Source organism: Scyliorhinus canicula, chromosome 12 (assembly GCF_902713615.1).
Source record: "Scyliorhinus canicula chromosome 12, sScyCan1.1, whole genome shotgun sequence".
NCBI lineage: Eukaryota > Metazoa > Chordata > Chondrichthyes > Carcharhiniformes > Scyliorhinidae > Scyliorhinus > Scyliorhinus canicula.
The window spans coordinates 6,424,955-6,439,493 of NC_052157.1; the positions used below are offsets into that span (position 1 = coordinate 6,424,955).

The 14,539-nt window shown below is 50.2% G+C and overlaps 1 protein-coding gene across 3 annotated transcripts in view; it reads left to right on the plus strand.

Annotated features, from left to right (window-relative positions):
• The window catches only part of LOC119974394 (uveal autoantigen with coiled-coil domains and ankyrin repeats-like), a 182,870-nt gene that overhangs the window by 123,660 nt on the left and 44,671 nt on the right, over positions 1–14,539 (plus strand). For all 3 annotated transcript variants that reach the window (XM_038813211.1, XM_038813213.1, XM_038813212.1), the window contains exons 6-8: positions 2,778–2,848; positions 3,897–4,003; positions 5,338–5,519. In XM_038813211.1, the coding sequence (XP_038669139.1) occupies positions 2,778–2,848; positions 3,897–4,003; positions 5,338–5,519 (360 nt within the window). The remainder of the gene's footprint in view (positions 1–2,777; positions 2,849–3,896; positions 4,004–5,337; positions 5,520–14,539) is intronic.

Genomic DNA, 14,539 nt, shown 5'->3' on the forward strand with positions numbered 1-14,539 from the left:
CCTGCCAAAGGCATTTTTTAGAGAGATTGAAGGGATGATTATCTCGTTCATATGGGGAGGCAAGGTGGCTAGAGTGAGGAAGGTGCTGTTACAGAGAGGAAGGCAGGCAGGGGGTTTGGGTCTTCCAAACCTGATGTATTATTACTGGGCGGTGAATGTGGAGAAGGTACGGAGCTGGGTCAGAGGGGTTGACTCCCAATCGGTTAGAATGGAGGAGAGTTTTGGTAGGGATCGGGATTGAAGGTGCTAGCAACAACGCCGCTCCTGATGGCCCCGGGGAAATATTCGAGGAGTCCGGTAGTAAAAGCTTTGTTGAGAATTTGGAGTCAGTTTTGCCAGCAGTTTGGGTTGGGGCCAGGGTCAAGGGACATGTCGATCCGGGGGAACCTTAGATTTGAGCCAGGGAAGTGGGATGCAAATTTTCAGAGATGGGAGGGGAACGGAATTATTACACTAAAAGATTTGTTTCTTGGTCGGTTTGCAGGATTGAAGGAGCTGGGAGCGAAGTATGGGCTGGAGCAGGGGTGGGGGGGGGGGGGGATATTTAGATACATGCAGGTTCGAGGCTTTGCCCGAAAGGAGATTATCATAGAATTTACAGTGCAGAAGGAGGCCATTCGGCTCATCAAGTCTGCACCGGCTCCTGGAAAGAGCACCCGACCCAAGGTCAACACCTTCACCCTATCCCCATAACCCAGTAACCCCATCCAACACTAAGGGCAATTTTGGACACTAAGGGAAATTTATCATGGCCAATCCACCTAACCTGCACATCTTTGAACTGTGGGAGGAAACCGGAGCACCCGGAGGAAACCCACGCACACACTGGGAGGATGTGCAGACTCCGCACAGACAGTGACCCAAGCCGGAATTGAACCTGGGACCCTGGAGCTGTGAAGCATTTGTGCTAACTACCGTGCTGCCCTAATGATGCAGAGCTTCCCAATAGAGCCGGCTTCCACATTGCTGGAGGTGGTGCTGACGACAGGGGGAAGAAGGGGGTAGTGTCGGCAGTTTCCGGAGCTATTTTGGAAGAGGAGTATTCACCACTGGAAGTGATCAAAGCAAAGTGGGAGGAAGAGTTGGGAGAGGGTATGGAGGAGGGCTTCTGGTGTGAGTGGCTGCCTCCACCTCGTGCGCGAGGTTGGGGCTGATACAGCTGAAGGTGGTATATAGAGCACACCTCACAAGGATGAGGATGAGCTGGTTTTCTGAGGGGGTAGAAGATGTGTGTAAACGTTACGGGGAGGGGGGGTGGGGGCGGTCCGCAAACCGCATTCATGTGTTTTGGTGCTGTCCAAAGCTGGAGGATTACTGGAATGAGGTTTTTAGGATGATCTCTAAAGTGGTGCATGTGAAACTGGACCCGGGCCCTCGGGAGGCCATATTCGGGGTGTTGGACCAGCCGGGGTTAGAAATGGGTGTGAGGTAGATGCTCTAGCCTTCGCCTAGTTGACCACCCGAAGGCTGATCCCGTTAGGGTGGAGATCAACCTCTCCACCCTGTGCCCTAGCGTGGCGGGGGGACCTGCTGGAATTCTTGACTCTTGAGAAGGCCAAATTTGAACCGAGGGGAAGGATGTAGGGGTTCTATAATTCATGGGCGTTATTCATTCTGCACTTTTGAGAATTGGATTACATCAAACATTACTGGGGGGATTGTTGGGAGAGTTGAGGGACTATATGTGTTAATGGTGACTATGGGTAATTCCTGATTCCTTTTTGTTATTTGTTTATGTTAACATGCGGGCTAATGTTTGGAGGTTTGGTGGGAGGATGGGATTGTTGTTATTGATATGAGGATTGACATTGCATTTGTTACTGATTATTGTTTATTTTTGGTGAGTATAAATTTGGGAGAAGGTGTGAAAGAGGAGGAGAATGGGCTGCACAGTAGCACAATGATTAGCACTGTTGCTTCACAGCACCAGGGTCCCGGGTTTGATTCCTGGCTTGGGTCACTGTCTGTGCGGAGTCTGCACATCCTCCCCGTGTGTGCGTGGGTTTCCTCCGGGTGTTCCGGTTTCCTCCCACAGTCCAAAGATGTGCAGGTTAGGTGGTATGGCCATTCTAAATTGCCCTTAGTGTCCAAAAAGGTTAGGTGGGGTTACGGGGATAAAGGGGATGGGGTGGAGGCGTGGGGCTTGGGTGGGGTGCTCTTTCCAAGGGTTGGTGCAGACTCGATGGGCTGAATGGCCTCCTTCTGCACTGTAAATTCTATGAGAATAAAAATATTTTAAAAAACAGAAAAGCAGATCTGTCATGTGCCCTCTGAACTGGCAAAGTGAGCCACTCCATTTGAGGGCATTTGGGGATGGCCAGCAAATGTGGGCCTTGTCAACGCGCCCCCCCCCCCCCCCCCCCACCCCCCTTCCAAAGTCCCATGGAAGTGTTTCAAGAGTAGACCCCGTAGTCTGCTCTCCCATTCAGTGAGACTATCTGTCTGACTCCCTGTCCTGTCCCCATGTCCTTTGATTCCTTGAATGACCTAACAATTGGATTAACCTGGAGAAAGTGCTGACTGAGAAGCATATTTGAGGGTTTGTATGTACTTGACATCCGACCCGTGCAGAGAATTACATCGAATTTCCTTCATAGAAATGGACCCTCCCATAGAATTGGCTGTCCCGTGCTCCTCAAACAATGCAGACTCTTCAGGGGCAACTTTGGGGGGTTCCGTTTGTTGTTTTGAGTTAAATTTGGGATCTTCATTGACATCAAACTGAAAGAATTATCCAGGTTGTTTAGTTTGCCCTTTAATTGTGATTTGTACTTTAGCGGTGGCTGGCTGCCTGGCATGCGTGAAGCTACTATTGGACCATGAGGCGACTGTGAATGTCAAGGATGGGGTAAGTGCTGGTGAAACCTCAGAGATGTGGCTGTCCTTGGTAAATTAATGGGTAGAAGTAGGAAATTTCAAAACATTTTGCATTTCTTTCTCAAGCTATCTGTTTATTTTGACTGTTAAAGTGAGTGAACTTTGTAGTACAGAACTCGAGTATGGCTGAAAAGAGACATGCTGTCGAAGCTTTTCGAATTGCACTCATCAGGACAGATGCAAGCATACCAAATGTGGTAGATGCAAGAAGTCCAAAGATGTGCAGGTTAGGTGGATTGGCCATGATAAATTGCCCTTAGTGTTCAAAATTGCCCTTAGTGTTGGGTGGGGTTGCTGGGTTATGGGGATGGGGTGGAGGTGTTGACCTTGGGTAGGGTGCTCTTTCCAAGAGCCAGTGCAGACTCGAAGGGCCGAATGGCGTCCTTCTGCACTGTAAATTCTATGAAAATACCAAATTTTAAAGGGAGCAACAAATCCTCCTGCGTGAGAAAAAGGGTGCTGATTGGTTGGCAAGTGGACTCTGGTCAGTCAAATCCAATTGAAATGGAGCGTCTAAAGAGCTCCCTTTTCTTCTATGAGCTAGATGGGAAATCCGTAATAGATTTTCTACTACAGTGAAGTCCAGCCATTCGGGACGACTTGTGTCTCAATTTTATTTACTTTGTTACGAGTCCCTGGGTTAGTGCGCAGCCAATTCCAGCCCCGCTTGACCCGGAGTAGTAACACAATTGAAATTAATAAGATATTTCTTAGAAATATACCCGTATGGTCCTTCTAACCTCAGTTCTGGTTTCATCCTTCGAAAACCTTGCAACTTCTCTGGTGTGTATGTATTTTTTTTTGAATATGGAGACCAGAGCTGTTCAAAGTGCTCCAATTGTGGTGTAACCAGGGTTCCAAGTAAGCTCAACATCCATGCCTTTCAATTCTAAACGTTCAGAAAGTAACCGTGGTGCTTTCTTGCACTTTAAAAAAATCTTGGTCTTGTTAACCCGTGTTGCTGCTTTAAGAAGGCTGCATGGCATTGACCACTGTGTGCTCCATCTTCTCTGTTGCAGGATGGGCGGACCCCTCTTGTACTGGCCACGCAGGTATGCCATCCAGAGGTTTGCCGGCTTTTACTGGAGCGAGGAGCGGACATCAACTCAAGGGATAAGCAAAACAAGTAATCCTTTTTTTGCTTAAACGTAAATTTTAAATGCAAGTCCTGAGAACGATCAGTGCCAATCAAGTTACATCCCAGTCAGAAATTAATGCCGTTTCAAGTGGGCAAATTAAGGAGCGAGAGAAACATTATTAAATTAAGCGTACCTTCACACAAAGCAGCCGCAGTTTAATCAATGTCCTGCTGAGGGGCAGATGATGCCGATTTGTTCTCTTTGCAGCTTCAATCTTAGCAATAGCAGTCCATCACACGACCCGGCCTCCCATCCATTGACTCCATCTACACCTCCCGCTGCCTGGGGAAAGCGAGCAGCATAATCAAAGACCCCTCCCACCCGGCTTACTCACTCTTCCAACGTCTTCCATCGGGCAGGAGATACAAAAGTCTGAGAACACGCACGAACAGACTCAAAAACAGCTTCTTCCCCGCTGTCACCAGACTCCTGAACAACCCTCTTATGGACTGACCTCATTAACACTACACCCCTCTATGCTTCACCCAATGTCGGTGTCTATATATTTACATCGTGTACCTTGTGTTTGTTGCCCTATTATGTATTTTCTTTTTTTTTTCACATGTACTTAATGATCTGTTTGAGCTGCTCGCAGAAAAATACTTCTCACTGGACCTTGGTACACGTGACAATAAACAAGTCCAATCCAATACGAGTTGACCAAAGCAGAGATTTCTTCTGCATTGGCGCACATCTTGAATTCTGCATATTGATGGGGTGCCGGAGATTTGTTTCAAACTTGGTGTTTATATAGAACGTACGGACACAGACGTCCAGTCTCTGTGAGCACTCCCAAGCATTTGTATGCAAGGCCTACTGATTGGAAGCCCTGGTATGGGTCCTGAACCCACAGCCTTATGACTCAGAGGCCACTGAACCAGTCTGATAAACTTCCTCAAAGGATGTAAGCATTGAGCCAAGATAAATAGGAGGTTTATTTCTTCATTTATTGCAATGCCATGCCACGTAAGCAGCCTTAAAAGAGCGGTGTATGGTCCCATTGCTCTTCATTATCTTATTTGACCTTTGCTGCTGAAGGCATGTTTGACAGAGATAATAGAGGCTGTCTTTTTTTCTTTCTCTGCCTGCCAGAGAAACTAAAACAAATAGAGTTGGATAGTGGGTGTACAATACATGTATTATCTTTGGTACTTAAGTCAGCAACTGTTGAGACAGGAGAATATTATGATGGGAAAAATGTTGGGCATGCCGTGACCTTTTCACACAGCACTAGCTCCAAGCCTGTTGGAGCGGGAAAGTTGTACCCGGGTGTAATTTCTCCCATGGGGGCCCAGGATTAACCTGTCACCTCCCTTTTCAGGACTGCCTTGATGGTGGGCTGTGAGAATGGTTGCAAGGATGCAGTGGCGCTCCTCCTAAATTCTGGTGCTGATGTTACTTTGACGGATGACTATGGTCACAAGAGTTTGCATTACGCTCAACTCTCCAAAGACCCAGAGCTGCTGGCTTTGGCAAGGGCTGCAGCGGAGAAGAAAGTGAAAGGTGAGATTATTGATGCGCCTACAGACTGTGTGTATGGAGCGCAGGTGGTATTTGTGTTAGGACGGCGTTCAGTTTGTGTTCTGGGAATAACAGCTGTGACGTGACTGGCAGACCCCCTCCTCTCTCTCCCCCCCCTCCTCCTCTCCCCCCCCTCCTCCTCTCCCCCCCCTCCTCCTCTCCCCCCCCCCATCTCCTCTCCCCCCCTCCTCCTCTCCCCCCCCTCCTCCTCTCCCCCCCCTCCTCCTCTCCCCCCTCCTCCTCTCTCCCCCCTCCTCTCCCCCCTCCTCCTCCTCTCCCCCCCTCCTCTCCCCCCCTCCTCCTCCTCTCCCCCCCTCCTCCTCTCCCCCCCTCCTCCTCTCCCCCCCCCTCCTCCTCTCCCCCCCTCCTCCTCTCCCCCCCTCCTCCTCTCCCCCCCCTCCTCCTCTCCCCCCCCTCCTCCTCTCCCCCCTCCTCCTCTCCCCCCCCCTCCTCTCCCCCCCTCCTCCTCCTCTCCCCTCCTCCTCCTCTCCCCTCCTCCTCCTCTCCCCCATCCTCTCCCCCCTCCTCTCCCCCCTCCTCTCCCCCCTCCTCCCCTCCTCTCCCCCCTCCTCTCCCCCCTCCTCTCCCCCCTCCTCTCCCCCCTCCTCTCCCCCCTCCTCTCCCCCCTCCTCTCCCCCCTCCTCTCCCCCCTCCTCTCCCCCCTCCTCTCCCCCCTCCTCTCCCCCCTCCTCTCCCCCCTCCTCGCCCCCCTCCTCTCCCCCTCCTCTCCCCCCTCCTCTCCCCCCTCCTCTTCCCCCTCCTCTTCCCCCTCCTCTTCCCCCTCCTCTTCCCCCTCCTCTTCCCCCTCCTCTTCCCCCTCCTCTTCCCCCTCCTCTTCCCCCTCCTCTTCCCCCTCCTCTTCCCCCTCCTCTTCCCCCTCCTCTTCCCCCTCCTCTTCCCCCTCCTCTCCCCCCTCCTCTCCCCCCTCCTCTCCCCCCTCCTCTCCCCCCCTCCTCTCCCCCCTCTCCTCTCCCCCCTCTCCTCTCCCCCGCCGCTCCCCCCCGCCGCTCCCCCCCGCCGCTCCCCCCCCGCCGCTCCCCCCCGCCGCTCCCCCCGCCGCTCCCCCCCGCCGCTCCCCCCCGCCGCTCCCCCCCCGCCGCTCCCCCCCGCCGCTCCCCCCCGCCGCTCCCCCCCGCCGCTCCCCCCCGCCGCTCCCCCCCCGCCGCTCCCCCCCGCCGCTCCCCCCCGCCGCTCCCCCCCGCCGCTCCCCCCCGCTGTGCCCCCCGCCGCTCCCCCCCGCCGCTCCCCCCGCCGCTCCCCCCCGCCTCTCCTCCCCGCCTCTCCTCCCCCCCTCTTCCCCCCGCCTCTTCCCCCCTCCTCTTCCCCCCTCCTCTCCCCCCTCCTCTCCCCCCCCCTCTCCCCCCTCCTCTCCCCCCTCCTCTCCCCCCTCCTCTCCCCCCTCCTCTCCCCCCTCTCCTCTCCCCCCTCCTCTCCCCCCTCTCCTCTCCCCCCTCTCCTCTCCCCCCTCTCCTCTCCCCCCTCTCCTCTCCCCCTCTCCTCTCCCCCCTTCTCTCCCCCTTCTCTCCCCCTCCTCTTCCCCCCTCCTCTTCCCCCCTCCTCTTCCCCCTCCTCTTCCCCCCTCCTCTTCCCCCCCTCCTCTTCCCCCCTCCTCTTCCCCCCCCTCCTCTTCCCCCCTCCTCTTCCCCCCCTCCTCTTCCCCCCCTCCTCTTCCCCCCCTCCTCTTCCCCCCCTCCTCTTCCCCCCCTCCTCTTCCCCCCCTCCTCTTCCCCCCCCCCTCCTCTCCCCTCCTCCTCTCCCCCCCTCCTCTCCCCCTCCCTTCCTCCCCTCCTCTCCCCCCTCCTCTCCCCCCCTCCCCCCCCTCCTCTCCCCCCTCCCTTCCTCCCCTCCCTTCCTCCCCTCCCCCCCCCCTTCCTCCACTCTCTTGCCCCTCTCTCTCGCTCCTCTCTCTCTCTCCCCACTCTCTCTCTACTCTCTTCTCTCCCTCTCCCTCAAGATTTTAATAAATGTGTGTAATAAAATAACTTCAGAACTTTTGTTCTCATAACTCATGGTCTGAAGTCTGAGCTAACTTTAGTTTTCAAACTGATGCCTTCCCACTTGTAAGGAAGTATAAAGAAACTTGTTTAATTACAACAAATGGTAGAACTTGAGAGTGGCTTTGTCCCTGCATTTTACTTTTTGTTGTAAGTACTGATTGAGGCGGCAGAACAGTCCCTTTGCCCTCCGTCATCTTAACCTGTGGCGCACCTCGAAGATGCTCTTTTCTTCTTGCCCCAGTCCAAGTTCGTACATCCATCTAGCAGCCACTCCACAGGGGTTACCCCTTCTCCTGGTACTCCTACACCTCCTTTTTAAAAATAAATTTAGAGTACCAAATTATTATTTTTTCCAATTAAGGGGCAATTTAGACAGTGATCCAGGGCCGGGATTCGAACTCGGTCCCCAGCGCTGTAGGCAGCAGTGCTAACCACTGCGCCACCATGCTGCTCCCAATCTCCCACCTCGTTCCATCCGAAAACATCACCCCTCAGATGGGGAAAGGATAGAAAAATACCACCTTGAGCGGGAGCTACCAAATATGCGGCCATGCACTCCATGAGTGGCACCAGAAGTCAGGACAACAGGGGTTGTATACTTCAACTGACCATGCCAAATATATTGATCGAGTCGGAGTTGATTGGCCCAAATATCATTGGTGGGGGGATTCTCTGGCCCTCCAGCTACTTGTTTCTCGGTGACACGCAGCTTGTTGACTGCCGAAATCTCTCCTCCCGCCGCTTGTCATAGATACATAGAACATAACAGTGCAGAAGGAGGTCATTCGGCCCATTGAATCTGCACCGACCCACTTAAGCCCTCACCATAGTCAATGGGATTTCCCATAAGAATATCTCAACGGCTCGAGAATTCCAGCTCATGTGTACATATCCTCCAGGCTTGAACAGGCATGTGACATTGCCACTGGCAACCAGGCTCGGCTTAACGTGTGTGTGAGATTCAAAGCAGCTGGCTCTTTAGTTAAATTCTCCAATCTAGATAAATCCACAGGGTATCTGTCTGGCTGCCTTAATTGCACAGATAAGGAAGGGTTCCCTTTAATAGAAAGGGTAAAATCCGGATCACACTCCAAGTATTCCAAAGTCCTTCTGTACACGGAAGGAGCTGAAGGAATGCATTTTATTGACGCAGCATTTATTGGGTAGCATTGAGATGGGTTTCAGTTAAGGCAGCAGTAGGTTACTTGGGTTCTGTGGAAAGAGAGGATGTCATATTTTTGTTTATGTTGTTGAGTTAACCAGTTTTGCATTCCCCTGTTGCTTCTGTTCCTGACTTCCAGCGTTTATAGTTTTTCTTTTGCTTCACCCCCTCTTTTCACAAGTTTCCTCGTATGGCATGAAATCTCCCGATCTGCTGTCAATTGGTCAATCAACGTTCAGGGGAAAGAAAATAGTGTTTGGACTGTCTGCTTTTGCCGAAGTTATTTCTATGACTGTCCGTGATTAGGGCATGCTGTGTTTCTCAGCCTTTTCATTTGCGCAGCAGATTGGAAGAAAAATAGGATGCCGCATGGGATGACCAGGCAATCATATCAGTCTGTTTGATTGAATAGCAGAGCGCAGTCTGCAGGATAATAGGCAGGATGACATTTTTATTGCACGTTCTGAGAAGACAAAGCTGCATCCCCTGTGATACGCAGTTGATTATATTTAAATAGTGTGATTTGTGAAGTTGCATTCACATGCTGGAGTCAATACTCAAGCATTCTTAACTTTAGTTTGAAATTTCTCCATGTGGGTCGGGAAAATGAAAGCTGATAAAATAACCCGAGAGAGTCTCGCCTCTTCAAATTTGCAATGTCTAACTGCAGTCAGGCTTGAAGTCCTCGTCGAGTCTGCACCGGCCCTTGGAAAGAGCACCTTATTTAAGCCCACAGCTCCACCCTATGCCCGTAATCCCGCCTAACCTTTTTATCGACACGAAGGGCAATTTATCGTGGCCAGTCCACCTAACCTGCACACCTTTGGACTGTGGGTGGAAACCGGAGCACCCGGGGGAAACCCACGCAGACACGGGGAGAACGTGCAGACTCCGCACAGACAGTGACCCGAGCCGGGAATCGAACCTGGGACCCTGGATGCTGCGAAACAACAGTGCTGACCACTGTGCTACCGTGCCGCCCTGTCCTATTTCAGAATTTGCGCGAGTGTCAGTGAAACATTTTAAACATAATTTCTTTTTAAAAATAAATTTAGAGTACCCAATTTTTTTTTCCAATTAAGGGGCAATTTATTGTGGCCGAGCCACCTACCCTACACATCTTTGGGTTGTGGGGGTGAAACCCACGCAGACATGGGGAGAATGTGCAAACTCCACACGGACAGTGAGCCAGAGCTGGGATTCTAACCAGGGTCCTCGGCGCAGTAGGCTGCAGTGCTAATCACTGTGCCGCGTGCCGTCCTATTTTAAATATAATTTCTGCTGTCAGAAGTAACTTAATTCCTGCAATGCATGACTTTAAAAAAAAAAAAAAAAAATTTTTTTTTTTAAATTTCCAATTAAGAGGCAATTTAGCGTGGCCAATCCACCTGACCTGACATCTTTGGGTTGTGGGAGGGGTGAAACCCACACAGACACGGGGAGAATGTGCAAACTCCACATAGGCAGTGACCCGGGGCCAGGATCGAACCCGGGTCCTGAGCGCCATAGGCAGCAGGGCTAACCCACTGCGCTCCCGTGCCCCCCAAGCTGGCAATGCATGACAATCTGATTTGATGCACAGAACCCTGTCTAAACATTAAAGCAGACCTGCAACTAGTTCTCCAGCTTTTGAGGCGCCCCTTAAAACCAAACTTCCTCGTTGGTGGTGTTGCCAACGTGCCCGGACATACAGTCGCTGGAAACACTGGGTTTTTGGTGGCGTGCTCGGGGATTGAATATGTACTTGGGCGATATCTTAAGGGCTCCGGGGGCATAAGTGCACAGACCCTTCAAAGAGCTAGCAGAGGCACGATGGGCTGAACGACCACCTCTGTGCTGTATGATTCTAGGCCTTGTCGACCCTTTGTTTCTTTTCCGTTGAAAAGAACAAGAATTAACTGAGTACGTTGGCGCTTGGCTGAAATGCAACCCAGTCAAAAGAGTCCAATTGGGAAATGATTCTCATGAATTCTCTGGCTTATCCATTTGTAATAAAACACGACAGTAAAAGCATGGATATTCTTCAATGTGTAATTCACAATGTGTTTTTATCTCCTGAATTGGATCGTAATTGCCTGAGAAAAAGCAGTTATTTATGATTCATGAGGTGCCCTGATGTCTTGGCAAAATAGACTGTCTAATCTTCTGCTTCAACGCCATGCACTGGAATACTGGGATTGGAATGTGCCCTACCGAACGTAGATCACCATCAAATAAAACCACAGGTGCAGAAGCCTGAAATAAAAACAGAAAAATGCCAGGAATGTGGAACCATCCTTCTGCATTGGAAGAGAGAAGAAGGTTAATTAACACTTTTGGTTCTGGACCCTTAAATTGCCAAAACTTCTTCACAGGGTGCTCTGCAATCCTGCAGGAATCCACATTGAACTGTAACAGCCTCCCTGAACAGGTGCCGGAATGTGGCGACTAGGGGCTTTTCACAGTGACTTCATTTGAAGCCTACTCGTGACAATAAGCGATTTTCATTTCATTTCAGAAGTGCTCAGTGGGGTAGCACTGTCTCACAAGGTTGTGGGTTCACTGCCTACTCCAGAGCCTTGAGCATGTAATCTCACAAAGGTACTAAGGGAGTGCTGCAGTGTTGGAGGTTCTCTTCTTTTGGGTGACATGTTAAACCGTCTTCCCTATTCGGTTCATGTAAAATATCCTGTGACATTGTTTTGAACAGGAGTTCTCCTTCATGTCCATGCCAATATTTATCCTTCAGCCAATGAACTCCATGCAGTCTATGCTGGTTCGAGCAGGAAACCATCAACGGTTGTCAACTGCCTCGGCCGCCTCGGACACGCCCATGTCTACTGTCACAGCTTCCGAAGTCAGATCAGCCTTCTTGAAAGTGAACTCTCGGAAAGCAACGGGTCCCGACGGAGTCCCTGGTCGTGCACTCCGATCCTGCGCAGACCAACTGGCAGGGGCGTTCGTGGAAATTTTCAACTTCATCGGTAACGCGATCACTGCACACTGCATAAAATACGTGCATACCTCGCCGTGGTCGCATGTCTGATGAAGGACTGAACAGGCTGGGACTCTTTTTACTGTCGAAAATTGAAAGCTGAATGATGACACGATCGAGGTCTTTAAAATAATGAATAGATTTGATACGGGAGACGAAGTGAAGATATTTGCAGCGTAGAGGAAACAAAGTATCAGAAACAATGAAAATGTCAATCCGAAAGAGAGTCTGCGGAAAACCTCTTTATCTGCAGAGTGGGGAGGATGTGGAACTTGCTACCACAGGGAATGGTTGAGGGGAATCGCATAGATACGTCTGAGGGGAAGCTAGATAAGCAGTAGGTGGAAAGGAATTGAAGGACATGTTGACTGAGTGATAAATGGAGCAGCAGCACCAACATGGACCAGTTGGGCTAAATGGCCTGTTTCAGTGCCTTAAATAATGGAGGGTGGAGTGATTCTACTTAAAAATGAAATTACTCCCTACCCTCCTATTATATACAAATTCCTGAGGGTGGCTCCAACATTGAAGGCTATAATTACCTGTCTCTTGAGCAGGTCTGTGCTACTCCTAAGTAACCATTGAATGAATGCCAACTAACTGGGGAGTATTTTTGTACTCTAAACACTCGGTATTGCTTTAATTAAAGGAAAAGATTCAATTAATCGCTTTAATTAAAGGAAAAGATTCTATTAATGTGCTCGATGCTGACTCAATGAATCTTTTTTTATTCCGTTCCTGTAGCGACAACAACTTTTTCTTTCTGCAATTAGAAATAATTTCACTCTAGACAAATTGGAGCACTTTCTGTTTTTTTTTTTACCTTCTACATGATTTCTAGTTTCTAATCTTGCTTCTTTAACCTATAATCAAAATTAATTTAATCTTGCCGTCTCAGCATTGGATTATAGTTTGGGTTAATTTGGCGAGACCTTTCTGCTTATTTTCGCACTACTTCAGGATCTAAAAGCTGTGTTAAGGACATGCCAGTTGGTATGGTGCTTTGGGAGCAAGAGGTTGCCATTCATGAACCAAGTTCCTATCAAAGCCAGGATCATTCCGGTGATTGCTAAGAAAGTTGTACATGGCGAGGACCATGTTGATGAGTAATCAGAGATTGTGGAGGAAAATATGGGGAAGGGTAGTGAATGGTTCTCTGGCAGAGCTTGACCCGGTAGTAATGGCTGGGCTTCCCTGGCAAGGCCAGAATTTATTCCCAATCCTAGTTGACCTCCTGGAAATGGTGGGAAGCTGCCGGGTTGAACGGATACAGTCTGTGTGGTGCTAATACATCAAATTGTTTGGGAAGGAGTTCCAGGATCTTGACCCAGCGATGTGAACTATTTCCAAATCCAGAATTGTACAACTTGAAGGGAAATGTGCAGGTGATACTCTTCCAGGGGCTGGTTTAGCACAGGGCTAAATTGCTGGTTTTTAAAGCAGACCAAGGCAGGCCAGCAGCACGGGTTCAATTCCTGTACCGGCCTCCCCGAACAGGCGCCGGAACGTGAAGGAGTGCAGGCGATCTATCCCTGGTGTCCTGTCCCTCAATAAGCATCGCAAAATCAGAATGTGGGCATCATCACATTGTTGTTTGAGAGAGCTTGCTATGTGCAAATTGGCTGCAATGTTTCCCACGTTTAAAAACTTTAAAAAGATGTTTGCAATAGCAGACCTGGAAACATTAATGGACTTTCTGAAATTAAAACATTTTTTTTAAGTACCTAACTTTTCTCCCTCAGCATTTAGAGAATGGTGAGCCTTGCTGATTGACCTCTGGTTCTCAACATATCCCTTGTTTGTGTTCTTTGCTGCTACTCGTTTGAGCAGTTGAGCAGCAGCAATTGATCCATATTCACTTTAGACTTGTGGAATACTTCTTTCGATCACAACCCCCCCCACCCCCAAAGCTGGTGGACGGTGCTAGGGGTGGGGTGGGTGGTGGAGGCAGGTGCTGGGGTGATGGCGGGTGCTGGGGGGGGGGGGGGGGGTTGGTGGGTGCTGGGGAGAGGGTGGGTGGGTGGCAGTGGACGCTGGTGGGGGGGTGGGTGTGGGCGATGGTGGGTGCTGGGGGGGGTGTTGCCAGGTGGTGGCGGTGCTGGGGAGAGGGTGGGTGGGTGGCAGTGGACGCTGGGGAGGAGGGGGGGTGGGTGGGTGGCGGGTGCTGAGGGGTTTGTTGGGTGGGTGGGTGGTAGCGGACGGTGGGGAGGGGTGTTGTCGGGGATTTTAAATTTACAATTGTTTTCAGAGGAAGTAATTGAAATAAATAATTGAGTGAAATATGTGGCAAGTCTGTTTTCTTGGAGAGCATTGCACATAACTCTTTAGCGCCATCTCCTGATTTTAGGCTAAATTGCTACAGAACTACTGCAGAATACAATGGGATGGACAGCTACAGTACATCATGTATGTGTATATAATTAAACCCGATTTCTGGGGGAATGACCAATTCATTCCAAGATTAAACTAATTAGACCACAATTTAATGTGATCGTGTGTTGGGAATACGTTGACAAAGAAAGAAGCTTGGATTTAAACACAATGAGACCTCATGAAATCGCAGGGCATGCCAAATGCTTTGCAATCAATAATAGATTGCTTTATGAAGTGCAGTCATTGTTATATGATGAGAGCTATCATTTATGCAGCAACTTTTTTGAACTTGGGGTGTCCCAAATCTCTTGGCAATGAATTAAATACTTTTTGAAATCTAGTGTTGAAGGGAAACGTCAGTAGTCCCACTAAAGCATTATGATAATGACCCTGGTTATCTGTTTATGTATTGGCCAGGACACTGGAGAGACTACATGCTCTTTTCAAAATAATGGTTACAGGATTATTGATCCCCCGAGAGGGCAGATAGGGCCTG